Here is a 20,477-nt window from a genome sequence, read left to right on the forward strand (position 1 = left end):
AATGGTTCAAATGGCTCTGAGCACTATGGGACTTAACATCTGAGATCATCAGTCCCCTAGAACATAGAGCTACTTAAACCTAACTAACCTAAGGACATCACACACATCCATGCCCGAGGCAGGATTCGAACCTGCGACCGTAGCGGTCGCGTGGTTCCGGACTGAAGCGCCTAGAACCGCTCGGCCACTTCGGCTATTATTGAACGCCCCTCGTGTTTGGAAGTGGTGCCATTTAATGGTAGTAAGTGTGAGCAGGTGTGACTTCCACTGTGCATGCCCCTCACGAGCCGTGTGTGCCGACAGGCGCTGTCGCTGGTGCGGCAGCGGTGGCGTCTGCGCCGCCTCGTGGCCAGCCTGGTGGACATCCGGAGGAGCTTCCAGGAAGAGGACGGCACCCGCCGACGCTACGCCCGCCAGGCCGCTGTCTTCGGCTTCATCTGGCTGGTCAGCACTCTCCTCTCACCTCATCTCGCCTGCCACTCTCACGCGTTACACCCTGATTTAAACTAACAGTTTAATGAGGCGACTCTAAAGACACGTCTGGAATTTCAAGAATCGCGTATTTCATTCTGTAAACTGGAAGGGACGAAGTAGAAAGAAAAGGAAATGAAAAGAACTGATGATATCAACTGCATCGGGACTTTACGCGGAATCAGCGACGACGAGTGGACATGTACGCCAGACCAGGACTCGAACCAAGGACCTCGTGCTCAACAGGCAACTGCGCTAACCACTTTGGTTCCCGAACATAGTGTTTATCGCAAATGCGCGGACCATCTCGGTCCGCTCCCCTTCTTTGCGCCATCTATCTGCAGTCCCAGTCCACGTTCTCTATGCTCGCTAATTTCGGATTCCCACCAGACGTCGAACGTAAACGTGCTTCCGCACTGAAGGTGGTGGTGGGTTTATTGCTCTTTTTTTTCTTTATTGTATTTCAGTTCGCCATTGGGGCGGGCTGGTAGCAGCATATGCGCTGCTCTTCAGCCGAGAGGCAGAAAAGATATAATAGAAGACATTTAAAAATAATATAAAGGAGAAAGCATGGCGTACAGAGATATAAAAAAAAGGGAGGAACATTGAGGAAGACAATAGACAAAAAGGGGCTACTGTAAGAAGGAAATAAAAACCGTAAAAAAGTAGTGCAAACAAAAAACCACACACTGGGACAATTAAAAGAACACAAAGTGAAATATGACCGGAGCACAAAAGTAACGACGGACGGTGTAGCAGACAACTTTTAACTGACAGTAACTATAGGTACTAGTCCAGCACACAATTAAAATCACACCTCTCGACGCACAGAAGAACAGCACCAAACACAACACTGATGTAGCAGACTGATAACGATGAGCAAAACACAGGATTTGCCAGGGTCATGGTGAACATAGTTGTGGAGGGGGTGCAGGGCTCATGGGGGGGGGGAGGAGGAAAATAGGCTCTGGAAGGAGGAGGAGAGAGGTAAAGGGGGGCCCTGGCGAGGGGAGGGAGCAAGGCCAGGTTACAGTTGGGAGGAAGGGTATGTATCACGACGAAGTTCAATGTCCGTGAGGGGAAGGTCTTGGAAATTGCCCTGATGAAGGAGATGGTGTGGAGGTGGAGAGAGGGAGGGATATAGAGATAGAGGTGTGGCAACGGCGGGGGGTGGAGAGGAAGGAGGAAACCAGTGGGTGGGGGTTATCACGCCTGCAAACAGCGTAAAGGACGTAGAGATGTTGGAGGAAAAGGAGGAGGTGAGGGAAGGGGATGAGGTCATACTGGAGCTATGTGGTGCAAGGAAGGCGGATATGGATGGCAAGGTAGAGCGCATGGCGTTCGTGGATTTGGAGGGTCTTATAAAAGCGCGTCGGTGAGGAGATCTAGGCAATACTGGTATAACAGAGGATAGGACTGATGAGGGATTAGTAGGTATGGGGGATGGTGGAAGGATGCAATCCCCATGTCTGGCCAGACAGGAGTTTCAGGAGGTGGAGACGGGAATGGGCTTTCTGCTGGATGGTCAGGAGGTGAGGGGTCCAGGTGAGGTCATGGTAGAGGGTGAGGCCAAGGTATCTCAGGGAGGGGGTGAGCTGGATTGGACAACCATAAATGGTGAGGTAGAAATCATGGAAGGAGTGGATGGTGTGGCCTATGCTTTTTGCCTGAGTTTTGGAGGGGTTGAGACGAAGGAACCACTGGTTACACCAAGTGGTGAACTGGTCGAGCTGGGTTTGGAGGGTTTTATTGCTCATCAAAGTGAATCAATTATATGTCTGTTCTGTTGGACACGTCCGAGAGAACAGATACCAGGCTGTGATATGTACTATGTAAACTGAAGATAGAGGGGGGAGGGAGGGGGAGAAAGGAAAGGAAAGGGAAGAAGAGTTCGAAAGATGCATTCATACAATTGATTCACCTCGATGGAAAATGAATTTACAACCTTCAGTGCGGATGCACATTTACGTTCCACCTCGAGCGGGAATCTAAAATTAGTGAGCGTGGAAGCCATAGGGTCCGTGGATAGGTGGCTCTGGGTGGGAATGAGGGTCGGCCAGGAGGCGTTGTCCGCGTCTTTGCGATAAACCCTGTGTCCGGGTGGTGTAGTGTTTTACTCAGCTGCCTTGTAAGCAGTAGATCCCGGGATGTAGTTCCGGTCCGGCATACATTTTCACTCGTCGCTGCTGATATCGTTAGTTCCTTTCCTTTCCCCCCTACACGTTCAATTTACGTTATACAGGGTGGTCCATTGATAGTGACGGGGCAATTATCTCAAGAAAAAATCATCAAACGAAAAAACTACAAAGAACGAAACTTGTCTAGCTTGACGGGGGAAACCAGATGGCGCTACGGTTGTCCCGCTAGATGGCGCTGCCATAGGTCAAACACGAACCCCCATTTTTTATTACATATTCATGTAGTACGTAAAGAAATATGAATGTTTTAGTTGGACCACTTTTTTCGCTTTGTGATAGATAGCGCTGTAATAGTCACAAACGTATACGTAAGTGGTATCACGTAACATTCCGCCAGTGCAGACGGTATTTGCTTCATGATACATTACCCGTGTTAAAATGGAACGCTTAATTAATTGCGGAAAAGGTCGATACCGTGTTGATGTGTGGCTATTGTGATCAAAATGCCCAACGGGCGTGTGCTATGTATGCTGCTCGGTATCCTGGACGACATCATCCAAGTATCCGGACCGTTCGTCGGAAAGTTACGTTATTTTAGAAAACAGGAACTGTTCAGCCACTTGTGAAACGTCAACCACGAGCTGCAACATATGATGATGTCCAAGTAGGTGTTTTAGCTGCTGTCGCGGCTAATCCGCACATCAGTAGCAGACAAATTGCGCGAGAATCGGGAATCTCAAAAACGTCGGTGTTGAGAATGCTACATCAACATCGATTCCACCCATATCATATTTCTATTCACCAGGAATTGCATGGCGACTACTTTGAATGTCGTGTACAGTTCTGCCACTGGGCGCAAGAGAAATTACGGGACGATGACAGATTTTTTGCAACGCGTTCTATTTAGCGGCGAAGCATCATTCATAAACAGCGGTAACGTAAACCGGCATAATATGCACTATTGGGCAACGGAAAAGCCACGATGGCTGCGACAAGTGGAACATCAGCGACCTTGGAGGGTTTATGTATGGTGCGGCATTATGGAAGGAAGGATAGTTGGCCCCCATTTTATCGATGGCAATCTAAATGGTGCAGTGTATGCTGATTTCCTACGTAATGTTCTACCGATGTTACTACAAGATGACAGCATGGCGATGTACTTCCAACATGATGGATGTCCTGCAGATAGCTCGCTTGCGGTATTGAATAGCATATTTTATGACAGGTGGATTGGTCGTCGAAGCACCATACCATGGCCCGCACGTTCACCGGATCTGACGTCCCCGGATTTCTTTCTGTGGGGAAAGCTGAAGGATATTTGATATCTTGATCCACCGACAACGCCTGACAACATGCGTCAGCGCATTGTCAATGCATGTGCGAACATTACGGAAGGCGGACTACTCGCTGTTGAGAGGAATGTCGTTACACGTATTGCCAAATGCATTGAGGTTGACGGACATCATTTTGAGATTTATTGCATTAATGTGGTATTTACAGGTAATCACGCTGTAACAGCATGCGTTCTCAGAAATTATAAGTTCACAAAGATACATGTATCACACTGGAACAACCGAAATGTTCAAACATACCAAAGTTCTGTATTTTAATTTAAAAAATCTACCTGTTACCAACTATTCGTCTAAAAGTGTGAGCCATATGTTTCTAACTATTACAGCGCCATCTATCACAAAGCGAAAAAAGTGGTCCAATTAAAACATTCATATTCCTTTTCGTACTACACGAATATATAATATGTGGTGTCACCGCCAGACACCACAATTGCTAGGTGGTAGCCTTTAAATCGGCCGCGGTCCGGTAGTATACGTCGTACCCGCGTGTCGCCACTGTCAGTGATTGCAGACCGAGCGCCGCCACACGGCAGGTCTAGAGAGACTTCCTAGCACTCGCCCCAGTTGTACAGCAGACTTTGCTAGCGATGCTACACTGACAAATACGCTTTCATTTGCCGAGACGATAGTTAGCATAGCCTTCAGCTACGTCATTTGCTACGACCTAGCAAGGCGCCATTACCAGTTAATATTGAGATTGTTATTAATGTACCGTCAAGAGCGATGTTTTCCAATTATGGATTAAAGTTAAGTATTACATCATCTACGTACTTTATTTGCTACTATAAATTCCCTTAACTGTTCCAGACCTCACGCCAGTCTGCGTGATTTTAACGCGTGCCTTTCCGCATCCTCGCATAGTGACTTGGCTGTCTTGCCAAGTCACAACATAATAAAAATGTGGGTTCCTATTTTTAAAAACGCAGTTGATATCCGTTTGACCTGTGGCAGCGCCGTCTAGCGGGTCAACCATAGCGCCATCTGGTTCTCCCCTTCAAGCTAGACAAGTTTCGTTCTTTGTAGTTTTTTCGTTTGACGCTTATTTCGTGAGATATTTGGCCCGGTCACGATCGATGGACCACCCTGCATAGGTTCCGCGTGGTGTGATGTCTGTTCTTTGAGTCATGCTCAAAAGAATGGACACCACGCATGACTTGTTTGCCATGATCTGAACAAATTCATTGTTTATTTTCTACCGGCTTCGATCGTAACGATAATCTTCACAGAAAGAAACCTCTACATTAGATGGATATGCAGTTCAACTTTCCTCTGGAGATATCCAAAATCATCAGGTTGTAACAGATCATATTTTTGACATCAGCACAACACTGATTTCGCTATGATTAAACAGAAAAATAATTAACGTGGTAACACACGGACTCTCCCTAACTACTAGATGAATCCTCATGAGCTTTTCACAGGTAACTTGAGCGTAGCTTGTGACATCGTATAGGTTTCATTTCATCAAATCAGTTTACGGGAAAGAAGAGATTTGAACTTAAAGTTTTAGGAGGTTTGCTCAAGTTCGTAGTTCGGACGTATAACTCAGTGACACGGTCATCATGGCGTAGTATACCAAAGAAGCAATAGACAAAGCTGTTAGTTTCGCAGTACACCAAAGAACCAACAGATGGTGCCGTTTCATTCAACTTTTTTATTTTTTATTTCAACGACTGAAGTATGTTCAGAAGTTTACGTCAGTTACAGAATTAGGTACCGCAGTTTTATTTTCACGAATATTTTAAATTTACTTGGCTAGGATATGTGGCTCTACGGATTTAGTTTTATGTATTAAAATCTTTGCGCGGCCCCTCCCGCCGGAGGTTCGAGAGCTCCCTCGGGCATGGGTGTGTGTGTGTGTGTGTGTGTGTGTGTGTGTGTGTGTGTGTGTGTGTGTGTGTTGTTCTTAGCGTAAGTTAGTTTAAGTAATGTGGAAGTCTAGGGACCGATGACCTCAGCAGTTTGGTCCCTTAGGAATTCACACACATTTATTAAAATCTTAAGGAAATTGTTTTCCTTCTTTCAATAGTTTTTATTTATATTTGAGTCCATGGTTAGGTAAAACAAATTTATTGAGATTGTTTTGTGATTTGGGTGCTTACTAATTACACTTTGATTTCGCTTCTTTACGAATGAGAATGCGTTGAAAACAATCGAGTCTTTCTGAACTCACAACAACGACTGAAAGACTGAGGAACATGCCCTCTTAGCAGTCCAGTGAAGATCGTGAGAGGTGTGTCTTGCTGCAGCTCGAGAACATCAGGCTTTAACTCACGCTTTGGAAACTCCTTCCGAAAGCGAGCTGCGATATAAATCCGATAGAGAGCGTCATGCGTTATATGGCTCTTCATTCGTCTGGTGTTAGATACTTAGCGCTACACATGCGACGCCACTACGGGCGGCTAGAAAGTAATAAAATTGTACAAGTGATGGCAAACGTGCAGTTGTTCAGATGATTTAAATTAGTGGAATCTGAAGTTTGAGGACCTAAGTTGTGACACTGTCGCGATATGTACTGGCTGTAAGAAGCTACCGGAGTGCTCTGCTTTCAGTGATGGAAAATCGCTTAAAGGCTCAGTCCCCTACGTGAAAAAACAGAAATTTTTATATGGTATAAAACTCTAACAGTGCCTCTACGCAATAAAGAAAATGTTGTTAATTGTAATTAGGGCCATAGTTATAATAATTTTGCTTTTAGTGGGTAAAATTTCCCATTCCAGGAAAGCGCTTCAAACTTGTTTTATCTTGAAAACTGTTCATCTCGTTGATTACGAAAATACATGTCGCCAGGCAAGGGATCTTTACGAAGTTGGATGTCGCGTCCAATTTTCTATGTATAAGCGACGAAAAACAGCGGTTTTCGGTAATTTTAGCAAAAATTCCATTGCTATGCTTTCACTGAGAATGCAATGGGAAACTACAGGCATTATATTTCCCTAGGGCATGCAGTTCTGGTTTGTATATAAACGATAGTGGCATTCTTTTTGGTAAATTATTCCGGTGGTAAGAAACCCCGCAGTTAGGATCTCCAGGAGGGACTGTTAAGGTCTATGCCGTCATCAGGAAAAACGAAACGTGCATATTTCTGGTTGGATCGTGGAATGTTACATCCTTCAATCGGGTTGGTAAGCTAGAGAATTTAAAAAGGAATATGCATACTTCGAAGTTGTATATAGTAGGACTTGGTGAAGTCCCATAGTAGGGAGAACAGAACTTCTGGTCATGTGAGTACAATGCCCTAAATACCCAATCAACAGGGGTAATGCAGGACTACGCCAAATAATCTTTTAGAAAATAGGAAAGCGGGTAAGTTTCCATGAACGCATTGTGGTATCCTAGACAAACACGAAGCCAGCACCCACGACAGCAGTACCCGTTGGCATGCCACCTTGGTCTGCTCTTGGTGAAAAGATTCAAAGAATGTCTGTTCAGATAAAATAAATTAGTAAGGGAGACGAAAACTGCCGCGCGGCTTAAGGTGCTTAGGATAAGTTAGTTTAAGCAGTGTGTAAGACTAGGGACCGATGACATCAGCAATTTGGTCCCTTAGGAATTCACACACATTTGAGAATTTTTGATCGAAATTTCAAGGTTTATTGGGGACTGGAATTCGACAGGAGGAAAGGGAAGACAATAAACAGTAGCAGGAGACCACGGACTAGGGCAAGGGAGTGAAAGAAGAGGCCGGGTGGAAGAATTTTGCACATAGCGTGATTTAGTCACAGCTAATACTTGGTTTAATAATCATGAAAGAAGATTGTATACGTGGATTAGACCTGGAGGTAGGAAGATTTCAAAAAGATTACATAGTGGTAAGATAGAGATTTCCTAAGGAGATTTCAAACTGTGTAATACGAGTATTTCCGGGAACAGGTGTGGACTTTGACGATAATTCATTTGTTAGTAGCTGCCGAGGAAGTTGAAGCAACTGCAAAAAGGTAGGAAATTAAGGAGATGGACCTGAAGAACCTGAAAGCAGAAGAGTACCAAAATGGAAAAAAGGCAAAGTCCAGTGGAAATCCCTGCATAACGCACGAGATATCGAATCTAACTGAGGAACGGGTAACATTTTAAAAAGCAGCAAATGAACAAGGGAATACGGACGCTTAAGACAAGAGATTGACAAAAAGTGCAAATTTTCAAAGCTGGAATAGCTAGATGCGAAACACAAGAATGTACAGTCATGCATAAGACACTGAGAGAGGAATTAGGGAGATCACTGCAAGGCCTAATTGGAAACAAGGTCACTTGAGTAGTCTACATTACCTCAGAATCACTGAGAATGGAAAAACTGGTAGATGCCGACCACCTGGAAGATTTCTGTTGATCCATTGTGGATCTCAGATAGCGGCCAGTCCAACATTTACCACAGGAAAGTCGTCAAACTACCGTATGTCTTTGGAACTTATTTTATACAGACGACCAGTTTCAGCATCTCATTAATGCCATCTCTGTGTATAGACAAACAAATATATCGATACTTGCATAATTGGAGCGGATTCCGTGAATTCGTTTTTGGAGTGTTTCCTTCGAAGACTTGACAGAAACTGTTGTTGCGAAGTCTTCGAAGGAAACAATCCAAAAACGAATTCAAGGAATCCTGATATTGAAAGTTCCAGTTATGCAAGGGTGGATATATTGTTTATCTATACATGGGGTGAACGAGGAGGTGTGGTAGTTGAATGAAAAGATACATCAAACTAATACACAACTCGTTGCGACGGACACTGTTCTCCGCCCCAAAGAACTGTCAAACGACCCAAACTCACTCTATCTCTCTCTTTCTCTCTCTCTCTCTCTCTCTCTCTCACACACACACACACACACACAAACAAACACCCACACACCAGTCCCCCACACACACCCGGCCGCCTCCCCCCCCCCGCCCCCACATACACACAAACACACACACACATGCAAGTACACATCTCCACACAATCACTTCCACTCACTCTTACCTATTCACATAGAATGTGGGACACACCTCTCGCTGGCTAAGACTAAAACAGGGTTCTAAATTCCTACCCAGTTCACATTCAACCGCTCGCCATCTCGCCGGCCGGGGTGGCCGAGCGGTTCTAGGCGCTACAGTCTGGAACCGCGCGAGTGCTACGGTCGCAGGTTCGAATCCTGCCTCGGGCATGGATGTGTGTGATGTCCTTAGGTTAGTTAGGTTTAAGTAGTTCTGAGTTCTAGGGGACTGATGACCTCGAAAGTTAAGTCCCATAGTGCTCAGAGCCATTTTTGAGCTCGCCATCTTGTTTTCGTTGCTTTCAGACAGTGACACCATTTCAAGCGCAGACGTACTGTTTCACATTTAAGGTAATGGGGAAACCTGAAAAAGTAAGTGGAAACATATTATGTGCACAGGCACAAACACAGATATGCAAAGACACAATCTTTTTTGTAGAATGAAATAACGTTAACCACGAAACACTAATATCCCGAGTCCTAAACTTTCGTTGTAAATAACTTTCTTCACTAAGTTGCAGATGACACTCTGTGAAAGAAAAACAGATATCAACCAAAATATGAAAAGCCACAAAAACAATCAAGGTATACATAAATAAAATGGCTGGTTTCAAATTTGTGATTACTATCCTTGAAAACTGGAATTCCATTTATACAGTCAGTGAGGAGGAATTCTGCTGTTATTTAATACAGAGAAAATAAAAAAAATACTGATAATACTGTATCTTTAGTGAAACAAAGACGAGAGAAATGTGTTTGCTCAAGTTGGAACCTATCCAAAAACTAATTTAGAGAAATCTTTTCCAGTATTTACTGGAATACGCAGTTTGAAATTATGAAGGTACGAGGGGTAAAGCATCTAGAACTTGCACAGAAGTTAGACGATAGTTGTAAGAGTCGATGATTAAGAAAGGGAAGCAGTGGTTGAGAGCAGAGTGAGATAGGGTTTAGACAATCTGTACATTGAGCAAGCAATAAAGGAAACTAAGATGAAATTTAAAGAGTAAATTAATTTCCAAGGCGAAGAAATAAGATAAAAGCCATGTGGTTTGCCGGTGAAACTGTATTTCCGTCAAAGACTGCAAACGACTTGGAACAGCAGCTGAATAGAATGGACGCTGTTAGGCAAATGGGGTTGTAAGACGACAGTCAACAAAAATAAAACAAAGTTTATGGAACGTAGTCGAATTAATCATGTGAAGCAGAAGGAGTTAGATTAGGTAATGAGACACGGAAAGTAGTAAATGAGTTCTGCATATTTTGGACAATAAAATCAGACAGAGAGAGCTTCTCAACTAATGAGGTGGTGTTGAATCGAATTGGAGGCAAAAGTCATTTATGGTGCAACTTTACTTAAAGATGGGCTCGGTTGATAGAACACATCCTGAGCCCTGAAGTAACCGTCAGTTTGACGATGGAGGGAAGTACGGTGGGTAAAAATGATAAAAATTGTAGAGGGAGACCAGGTGATTTGGGTCAGATGAATGTAGGTTCAAATGGCTCTGAGCACTATGGGACTTAACTTCTGAGGTCATCAGTCCCCTAGAACTTAGAACTACTTAAACCTAACTAACCTAAGGACATCACACACATCCATGCCCGAGGCAGGATTCGAACCTGCGACCGTAGCGGTCGCGCGGTTCCAGACTGCAGCGCCTAGAAACGCTCGGCACACTCCGGCCGGCATGAATGTAGGTTGCAGTATTTGTTCTGAGATGAAGAGGCTTGCACATGCTAGAACAACAAGGAGAGCTGCATCAGAAGAGTCTTTGGACTGAAGATGAGAACAATAAGTATGAAGTTTAAAACCAATACCGCCTATAAAAATGGGTGTAAAAAGCTATGCAATTCATATATAGTACACATCACGGTAGTGTCTGTAAGCACGTGATAAATCAGGTCTCAACTATAATTGAGACCGTAATTATGTTTTTCTTTGGTACTGACGAAACGCTCATGTCAGGAGAGAGCGCTTTCTGGAGAACTGACAAGCATGCTCTGCGTAGCGGTAGTAGCGACACAGTAGGAGCCGACAATACCAGCCTCCATTTGGCTGATTGCCGGCGGGAGCAATAAGGGCCACTTTAAATCGGCCTTGTTGGTGCTATGTGTGCACGGGATAGCTTATGGGTTGGTTTCTGTGCTGTGGGGATCATCCTCTTGTAATGAACATTATATCAAGCTCAGACAAAAAAGTAGCAGTATCGGAACATATCCTTACGAATGGACTTAAGACTACCTTTGTGGACATGAAGATCGTGTCTCATGTTCGTTGAGCACTGTTCAGTTTTACGGAGACAGTAGCTATAATCTTCTACATCTACATCTACATGATTACTCTGATATTCACATTTAAGTGCTTGGCAGAGGGTTCATAGAACCACAATCATACTATCTCCCTACCATTCCAATCCCGAACACCGCGCGGGAAAAACGAACACCTAAGCCTTTCTGTTCGAGCTCTGATTTCTCTTATTTTATTTTGATGATCATTCCTACCTATGTAGGTTGGGCTCAACAAAATATTTTCGCATTCGGAAGAGAAAGTTGGTGACTGAAATTTCGTAAATAGATCTCGCCGAGACGAAAAACGTCTTTGCTTTAATGACTTCCATCCCAACTCGCGTATCATATCTGTCACACTCTATCCCCTATTACGGGATAATACAAAACGAGCTGCCCTTTTTTGCACCCTTTCGATGTCCTCCGTCAATCCCACCTGGTAAGGATCCCACACGTCGCAGCAATATTCTAACAGAGGACGAACGAGTGTAGTGTAACCTGTCTCTTTAGTGGACTTGTTGCATCTGCTAAGTGTCCTTCCAATGAAACGCAACCTTTGGTTCGCCTTCCCCACAATATTATCTATGTGGTCTTTCCAACTGAAGTTGTTCATAATTTTAACACCCAGGTACTTAGTTGAATCGACAGCCTTGAGAATTGTATTATTTATCGAGTAATCGAATTTCAACGGATTTCTTTTGGAACTCATGTGGATCACCTCACACTTTTCGTTATTTAGCGTCAACTGCCACCTGCCACACCATACAGAAATCTTTTCTAAATCGCTTTGCAACTGATACTAGTCTTCGGATGACCTTACTAGACGGTAAATTACAGCATCATCTGCGAACAACCTAAGAGAACTGCTCAGATTGTCACCCAGGTCATTTACATAGATCAGGAACAGCAGAGGTCCCAGGACGCTTCCCTGGGGAACACCCGATATCACTTCAGTTTTACTCGATGCTTTGCCGTCTATTACTACGAACTGCGACCTTCCTGACAGGAAATCACGAATCCAGGAGAACTTGGGGCCTGACATATAAACGGAATTTTGACGAAGAAACAAAGTGAAAAAGCTTGATTTCCAAAGTGCTGAGAGCAGTCTCCGTTCTCCACCCCGGTCCATAAATCCAGCCCAGAACCATAGGAGCGTGGGGGATACTGTACTCCCTTCATTGTCCCTCTTTTTAGAGTACAAATTCCACTCCAGGTGCCACTGATCCACCAACAATACCCCAGTACAAGTCAGTTAGCAGTTAAGAGACTACATACGGCACTAAGAGTGCATATCTTAGGAAGTCTGAGGCTGTAACACGGAGAAAATGTCATACATTCATTTCTCTTGGTATCAGTCTAATTATAAATTTCTTTATTATCAATTCCATACAAACTGTGGCCATAATAAAGCTTAAAACCATGGTTCCATCTGAGCTGTAACCTTTTCTCAAAACTGCAAGTCATGACGGGATAATTTCTACCTTCGAAGCCATTGTGGAGTGATGCCAAGAAGCAGCCAAGTTCATCATCTGTGTTTCAAAGTTTTGCCGCAGATGATGAACTTGGCAGCTTCTTCCAATCTTGATGACTAGTCGAGGACGCTAACTCCAAACCACAGGTTCAACAGTACAGTTCAGTACGCATGGGAAAGTCACCAGACATATAATGAATTACACGCTATATAATGTGCTAGTGGCGATACGTCTGGATTTAGAAAAGGCAATTCTGACGTCCAGGTTGATAATGGAAGCAAGACTAAAGAAAAATCAAGGCGCGTTCATAGTATTTGTCGACCTAGAAAAAGGCTTTCAACAATGTAAAATGGTACAAGATGTTCTAAATTCTGAGAAAAGTAGGGGTACGCCATAGGTAGAGATAGATAATATACAATATGTACAACAGCCGAGAGGGAATAATAAGAGTCGACGACCAAGAACGAAGAGCTCGGGTTAAAAAGGGTGTAAGACTGGGATGTAGTCTTTCGTCCTACAGTTCAATCTGTTCAACGAAGAGGCAATGATGGAAATAAAAGAAAGGTTTGGAAGTGAAATTAAAATTCAAGGTGAAAGGATATCAATGATAAGATTCGCTGATGACATTGCTATCCTGAGTGAAACTGAAGAAGAATTACATGATATGCTGAATGGAATGAACAATGCCGGCCCGTGTGGCCGAGCGGCTCTAGGCGCTACAGTCTGGAATCGCGCGACCGCTACGGTCGCAGGTTCGAATCCTGCCTCGGGCATGAATGTGTGTGATGTCCTTAGGTTAGTTAGGTTTAAGTAGTTCTAAGTTCTAGGGGACTGATGACCTCAGATGTTAAGTCCCGTAGTGCTCAGAACACTCTAATGAGTAGGGAATACGGATTGAGAGTAAATCGAAGAAAGACGAAAATAATGAGAAGTAGCAGCCATGAGAACAGTGAGGAGCCTAACATCAGGATTTAAGGAATTCTGCTAGATTCCGCTACTTAGGCAGTAAAATAACCAATGACGGATGGAGTTAGGAGGACATCAGAAGCAGACTATCACTGGCACAAAGGGTTTTCCAGGCCAAGAGAAGTCTATTAGTATCAAACATAGGCCTTACTTTAAGGAGGAAATTTCTGAGAAAGTACGTCTGGAGTATAGCATTGTATGGTAGTCAGACATGGACTGTGGGAATACGGGAACAGAAGGAAATCGAATCATTTGAGATGTTGTGTCACACACGATTATTGAAAATTAGATGGACTGATAAAGTAAGGAATGAGGAAGTTCTGCGCAGAATCGGAGAGAAATAGCATACAAGGGAAACACTGACAAGGAGAAGGGACAGGATGATAGGACATCTGTTAAGATATCAGAGAGTGATTTCCGTGGTGCTAGAGAGAGCTATAGAGGGCAAAAACTGTACAGGAAGGCAAATACTGGAATACATCCAGCAAATAATTGAGGATGTAGTTTGCAAGTGCTAGGCTGAAATGAAGAGGCTGGCACAGGAGGTGAATTTGTGGCGGGTCGCATCAAACCAATCAGAAGACAGATGACCCTAAAAAAGGAAAAAAATGATGTGCCGAAACACTTTGACTACCTGGAACACACTGCGTTGCGTAGGCTGGACAAGTCATTTATAGGTTTCTGGAGGTAGTCGACATCGGATGTCTACGCAGAAGTCACGCAATGCCCACAAATTACTGCCAGATACTTTACGAACACGGTACTGGTTGTGTTGCATCTGGTTCATAGCACTGGGAAAGACAGCAAGATGAACTCACTTTCGTGCTCTAAAACCGCTATAATCACTGTAGCACGATTCTGGCCTTGTAACATGGAGAGCTATCCTGCTGGAATATGCCCTCGCCCGTCGAGAGATGTATCAAGCGTGAAGGAATGCAGATTGTTCGCAATAGTGTTCACATACTCCACAGGTGTCTTACTGCCTTCGGTTACCGCAGGTCCTATAGAAGCCCAAGTGAATGTCCCCTGCACCACGATATTGCAGCCGCTAGCCTGGGTGACACATTATCCGGATATGACCTTCCAACGAGGCAACTCGTTTACACTGAGCCATAATATAGTCTCAGTCATCGCAAGCTTACTGAAATCGTAACTGTCACTATAGTTTAGAGAACACGGAAAAAATAAGGGGTCATATATTATGGAGCCTTGTATTCAACAATGTGATTTGAATAACCTGCTCCAAAACACTTGTCCTGCAATGGCTTTGTACACCGTCGCCTCCACCTATCCTCCTTTAACATTTTTTTAGGCAAGTCCAAACAGCTGTTACGTGTGTCCTTTAATGCAACTAGCCGGCTTCGGTTTCATTCCAATTATCACGGTATAAAGATAAAATATTAATGACATGTAATTATTTCAATATGGCAATCCATACTCTACCATCCGAGCTTCTCATTATCTACAGAACCAAACGCATTCTTACACAAAACCCGGTGTCTCAGATTTGAAATCACAGGTATATCCTGCCGTAGGGAGTGTCCGGGCATCCGATTTGATGTTCAGTAATAATTTGTCCAACACCTTGTCGCCTGATCGTGGTTTCGGCGTCCGTCAAGCACTTGTCGCACATGTTAATGTTAGTAGCATGAGAATAGCCGACTATCTTTAGCGTTCCCGAATTGCTCGTTCTCATCCACCGGGCCTTCACAATGTGACCTTTCTCAGAGCCACATAATTCGGTGTATTTACCCAATTTAGACCAGCATTATCACTGGAATGACTCTCCTTCTGTCTGTGCTCTGGTTATATGCTTTCCTCACAGCCAGCTGGCGCCGTTTAATCTTGCCCTGGGTAGTGGCCAGGATGCATTCGCGCATCAGTGTAGTTAGTGATTGCTGGCGGCTGTGATTCGAAATTGGGCAACGGGTAGATGAACGCAGCGATGCACTTGTCCTTCTGCTACCTAAATTCACTGATTAGTGAAGCTCTGAGCGCCAATCTGTCAACTTCCATTGATGATTTGGGTACCCATCAACCAGAGCTATCCCTGTAATTTGAGATTGAGCAATATGTAGATGACTACGGTGACAAAAGAGTCTCTGTGCTTGCTGAAGAGAGAAAGGCAGGGTAGAGCACGGCTGGCAGCTGCCCCTACAACAGTGGATGACGTTCAGCCAGGGCCAGGTGCATGATTTCAGGTTGTGCTGTGTTCAGTTGACGAAGGAGATGGAGCCTGGACTGGTCGAAGTGCCAGGGACTTGTTAGCCCGCAGCAGGTCACCAACTGCCACTACTGCCATGATTCCTCTTCAGGGTTATCTGATTCGAGGATGTGATGTGTGCAGGTACCGGCGGAGATGCACTTGACATTCTGGTGCCTGGACCCGCTGATCAGCCATGCACTGAGCAGCGCAGATCAAGAGCCCCAGCTGCCGCTGCCCGTGTGGCTGCCATTCAACCAGAGCGATCCATCCAACTACGGGTTCCTCTGGACGCTGGAGTCCTCCATGATAGTAAGCGGCGTGCAGTTCTCTCTCTTCATCGACGTCGTCTTCGTCACTCTCATCATAAGCGTCACGGCCGAGATACACGTCCTCAACAGCAACATTCAGAGTATGAGAAAAGCAACTACCCATGTAACTAGTCTACAGTCGATGACCACTGCATCCACGTTCGCTAGAACGGCCCAAGATACTGCATCTAGCGACGAGTCGATAATCGTCCCAAATTCTACCAGAACTGAAGCTGGCTTGGCCAGTACTTCTACATCTGACTTCACTTCAAGATACTCCAAACAAGGAAAAAGTGCTGATGACGAAATGTACAGGCTGTTAGTAAAGAGCATCCAGCACCATCAACTCATTGTCGTGTAAGTACACATCAGGACATGATTTACACAATACGCCTTATCGTTTGTCAAAAACTATTGTTAATTCAGAATTTATTACTTGTAAAATGTCTCTTTAGAGAGAACTTCTTTCTTTAATAACAGATAAAACTGCTGATCTACGCATTTTCCACCGTAGGCAGTAACACCAAGTTAGTTTAGGTGTCAGTGGCAATACTCACAAGTTTTTTCCTGCAATAGTATTGACGTGAAAGTCAAATGATAATGAACCTTTTTAACTCTGTAAAAACGTGAGTACATTTGAAACACCACCAACATATACTAAACTTGTGAATCACGATACGTAGTTATATTAACTGTTCTCGAAACTGACATTCTGTCAAATATTACGCAGAATTCATTCCTTCGTTCATCAATCTGAACTCATTCCCCTTTTCAAAACGGTGATTCGTTACTATATGGTAACTTACCGTGAATTCTGTTTATTTGAACTTGTACTATAATACAAAAATCTCCAATCACACTGTCTCAAAAGGAGCATTTTTGACAGAGATTAAGTACTTACTTTATCATTTTTATTGGAAGTGAATCTGAATATCTGCAATTTGCTGGGAACGTTTAAGCCGTCTTTTATTAATTGGTCTCTTAAAGCGTAAAAGAAATGTATATTTCAACCTGGTTTAAACCACGGTCATGAACAGTTCCAGGAGAAGCATATGAATAAATTCCTGAATATGCGAGTTAAGCAAGTTGTCAACTTCGACATTAAACTGTGCCTCTAGAAGAGACAACGTTTTCATCTTATGAGTAACAATGGTAAAAATTAACAACTAAGCGGAAGGGACACCATATATGTTACATGTACTAACAGAATAAGCTAGTAAAAAGAGTTCTTTCTAATGCCTTTGATAAAGGGATTAATTCCGCCTATTCTTAGTTTAAAACCAGATATATGGGGATTTGTTATAGGCACGGTAGTCTATAACAATCTCATTAACCTAATCAAAGAACTTAATTTAGGAAATAGGCCGAATAGCAACTGTTGAAAACTTCCCACAAATCTAAAATACGCTATAATTAACAAGAATGAGCTGAAAGTTGCTGAAGCCTTCAATGGTGAATATTTAAAAGGAGTTTTAGTTTATTTCCATGTTGCGAATATTATTTTGTTATATGTTACATGTATGATTTTTGTTTTCGCTGTAGAAATTTTCTGTTTACATGATAGTTGACAATGATTTTTCTTTAAGATATATACATATAAACTAAGAGAATATTTCAAAAGAGTTGTTACACATGAAAGGGAGGGGGAATCTACAAGGAAGATGGCAAATTTAGACAGACCCTTCTTGATGCTGTGAGAGTTGTCCATTGTTTTGAGCTTCGATTGGCATTTATGCAGTGTGATAATCATTTCTTCATTTTTCTTTGCAGGTGTGTGAGCGAGTTGGAAAAGGCAGTAAGCATGGGAATATTTGCCGTTCTTTCTATAAACATTCTCAACTTATGTTCGCACATCTTCTCACTAGTAGTTGTAAGTACGATATTTGAGTGCCTGTATTGTGTTAATTGCCTGTAATCTTCTACTGCTCATCGCTTATTACTTTAGTAACTGGATCGCACTTGTGTGCATGTCAACTTTAGTTCGCATTAACTTCAGCAGTACATACCGTCTCAATTCTGTCTGCATGATCCTCAGTACGGCAATTAGTGTTCAGCCAGTCGATGCCTCTCTCGCTAACTACCATCACCGACTACAAAGCCGATTCTTCTCTAGCTATAAAACTGACGACTGCTCCAGGAACCCTGTTTGCCTGCCGTGAAAGGAGCGCTAAAAATACAAACATGTGCTTTTCATATGAGGGAAAGGGAGGCAAAGAAAGAAGAGTTTCAATTTCGTGCAACTTAAGAATAGCTATGAGCTCTGCTTGACCGAATCTAGCCTTTTAAACACATCAAGCTGAAACTGACTGCCAGAAATAATGTTGTGCACAAATTTCCCGGAACAAATAGTGGAATACAACCAGAAACTGTAGGATTTCCGTGATAGTTTCGTGTTGTTCTACAGGCAAATACGAACTCAGTGTACGAGATTCCACCACACCAAATCAGAAGACACGGATATCAACGAGACGTTCCGTCTCATTACAGACTTTCTATGGCCAGCTCCTCTGGAGAGCCTATACTGACTCGCTGGAATCGCACCTCCTTGACATTCAACGAGAAGTGTAAGCCAGAAAAAAATAGGAGCAAAACAACAGCGTCAGAGACTCGTCCTCTGTTTACGTATTAGAAAACACGTACATGACAGAACTCGAGAAGGTGTTTCCTTAACTGAGACACTCCTCACAGCACCACAACAGAAAATGAGACGGCGCGATAGAATACAGTATGTGGAAACATGCATGATATCTGAAGAAGGGTTGTCTCATGGAGTACCTGAATGTCATTCGTCCGACTCCGTTCTGGGGCCACAAGGAGGAAACCATGACCAGGAATGGTGTCTCAGTGTTGGAGTCAGTGATCAGTGAATGTAAGTTTCAGCAGATCGTAAGCCACGTCTTGCAGTGTCGCCTTAGCAAAAGCTACGATCAGTGCACTTGAGGCCGCCAGGTTTTGGTCTGAAGGTCTGTAATGTATATATTTTGTTCTTAGTTAAGTTGCGTATGTTTGTTTTACATGTTGTGTGCTTGTGACACGATAAACAAATTAGCAATTACGAGTCTACAAAGTAAGTGACTTCAGTTGTGTCTGTCTTTACTTATTCGGAGGCTCTCATCTGTCGGTGAAAACTGATGATATACGATACGCACAAGTCCCAAGAGGTAAGAAAGAGTACGAAAGAGCAACACAAAACGTAACGAGTTATAAAGGGTGCAAGGCAGGGATGCTGTCTCTCTTTACTATTCAACCTGCACATCGAAGAAGCAAACTTTCAAATGTCATTGGTACATAGGAAATATCACTGTTGGGTTTCATCGGTGCTAAAACTTTTGCTACATTTGCTACGTATTTAGTTTCTATGTGTTTGAGATACAGTCTTAGAGTAAACATGTGTCTCACAGATGCTGGAGACGGACGCCAGTATGTCTACTAAAATCAAAATGTTCCTCGCTGCTCCAGTCTTCATGTGTCAGAGTGGTTTGTACTGCCTGACTGGACAGGCGATTATTGACCAGGTGAGCTCTTGTGAGTAACTATTTCTAGTGTCGCTTTTTGCACTCAAAAGGAAGTAAGAAGTTAAACAGGATGCGTCTTGACACACGTCTTCTAATATCGACTAACATGCTATCTAAGTTTAATCGGAGCTAACCAACGCCGGCCGGAGTGGCCGAGCGGTTCTAGGCACTACAGTCTGGAACCGCGCGACCGCTACGGTCGCCGGTTCGAATCCTGTCTCGGGTATGGATGTGTGTGATGTCCTTACGTTAGTTGGGTTTAAGTAGTTCTAAGTTCTAGGGGACTTATGACCTCAGAAGTTAAGTCCCGTAGTGCTCAGAGCCATTTGATTTGATTTAGCTAAACAACCGCTTAGTGACGCAGCTTCAAGAGGACATCAGAACAAATACTTTAAATTTAAGTAAAACATGAACAACAGCCTGTATCGTTCTTTAGAAAAGACTTGTGTTTTTGTTTGTTTGTTTGCTAATCAATTTAAAATGTGTAATGTTAGTGTCATGTAAATTTACTGTGTGATGTTTTGCTGAGCAAATGACTTATTCTGCAAAACTAATACGCATTTTTCGTAATGAAATCAATTCCTCTGAAATGTACCCAGTCTCTTGAGCACCGAGTTCTATGGCCCTGTGCAACAAACTGATAAAATTCCCTATGCAAATAAACAATGAAATAAATTTTCCTTAGCTCTAGAGTCGCAACGGATGTAATCTTAGTATTCTGTTCTCTCCACAGTAGCCATAGAAAATATTCGATCTTCGCACAGCGAAGTTCAATGGCGGCCGTAAAATATCTTC

General features: G+C 43.3%; 1 protein-coding gene across 1 annotated transcript in view; it reads left to right on the top strand.

The window, feature by feature from the left end:
* Positions 1-20,477, top strand: part of LOC124803404 (odorant receptor coreceptor-like) — a 57,354-nt gene that overhangs the window by 22,924 nt on the left and 13,953 nt on the right. Inside the window, exons 2-5 of the mRNA XM_047264588.1 lie at positions 304-444; positions 16,001-16,524; positions 17,938-18,037; positions 19,569-19,682. Coding sequence (XP_047120544.1) covers positions 304-444; positions 16,001-16,524; positions 17,938-18,037; positions 19,569-19,682 — 879 coding nt within the window. The remainder of the gene's footprint in view (positions 1-303; positions 445-16,000; positions 16,525-17,937; positions 18,038-19,568; positions 19,683-20,477) is intronic.

This window comes from Schistocerca piceifrons, chromosome 6 (assembly GCF_021461385.2).
Source record: "Schistocerca piceifrons isolate TAMUIC-IGC-003096 chromosome 6, iqSchPice1.1, whole genome shotgun sequence".
Taxonomy (NCBI): domain Eukaryota; kingdom Metazoa; phylum Arthropoda; class Insecta; order Orthoptera; family Acrididae; genus Schistocerca; species Schistocerca piceifrons.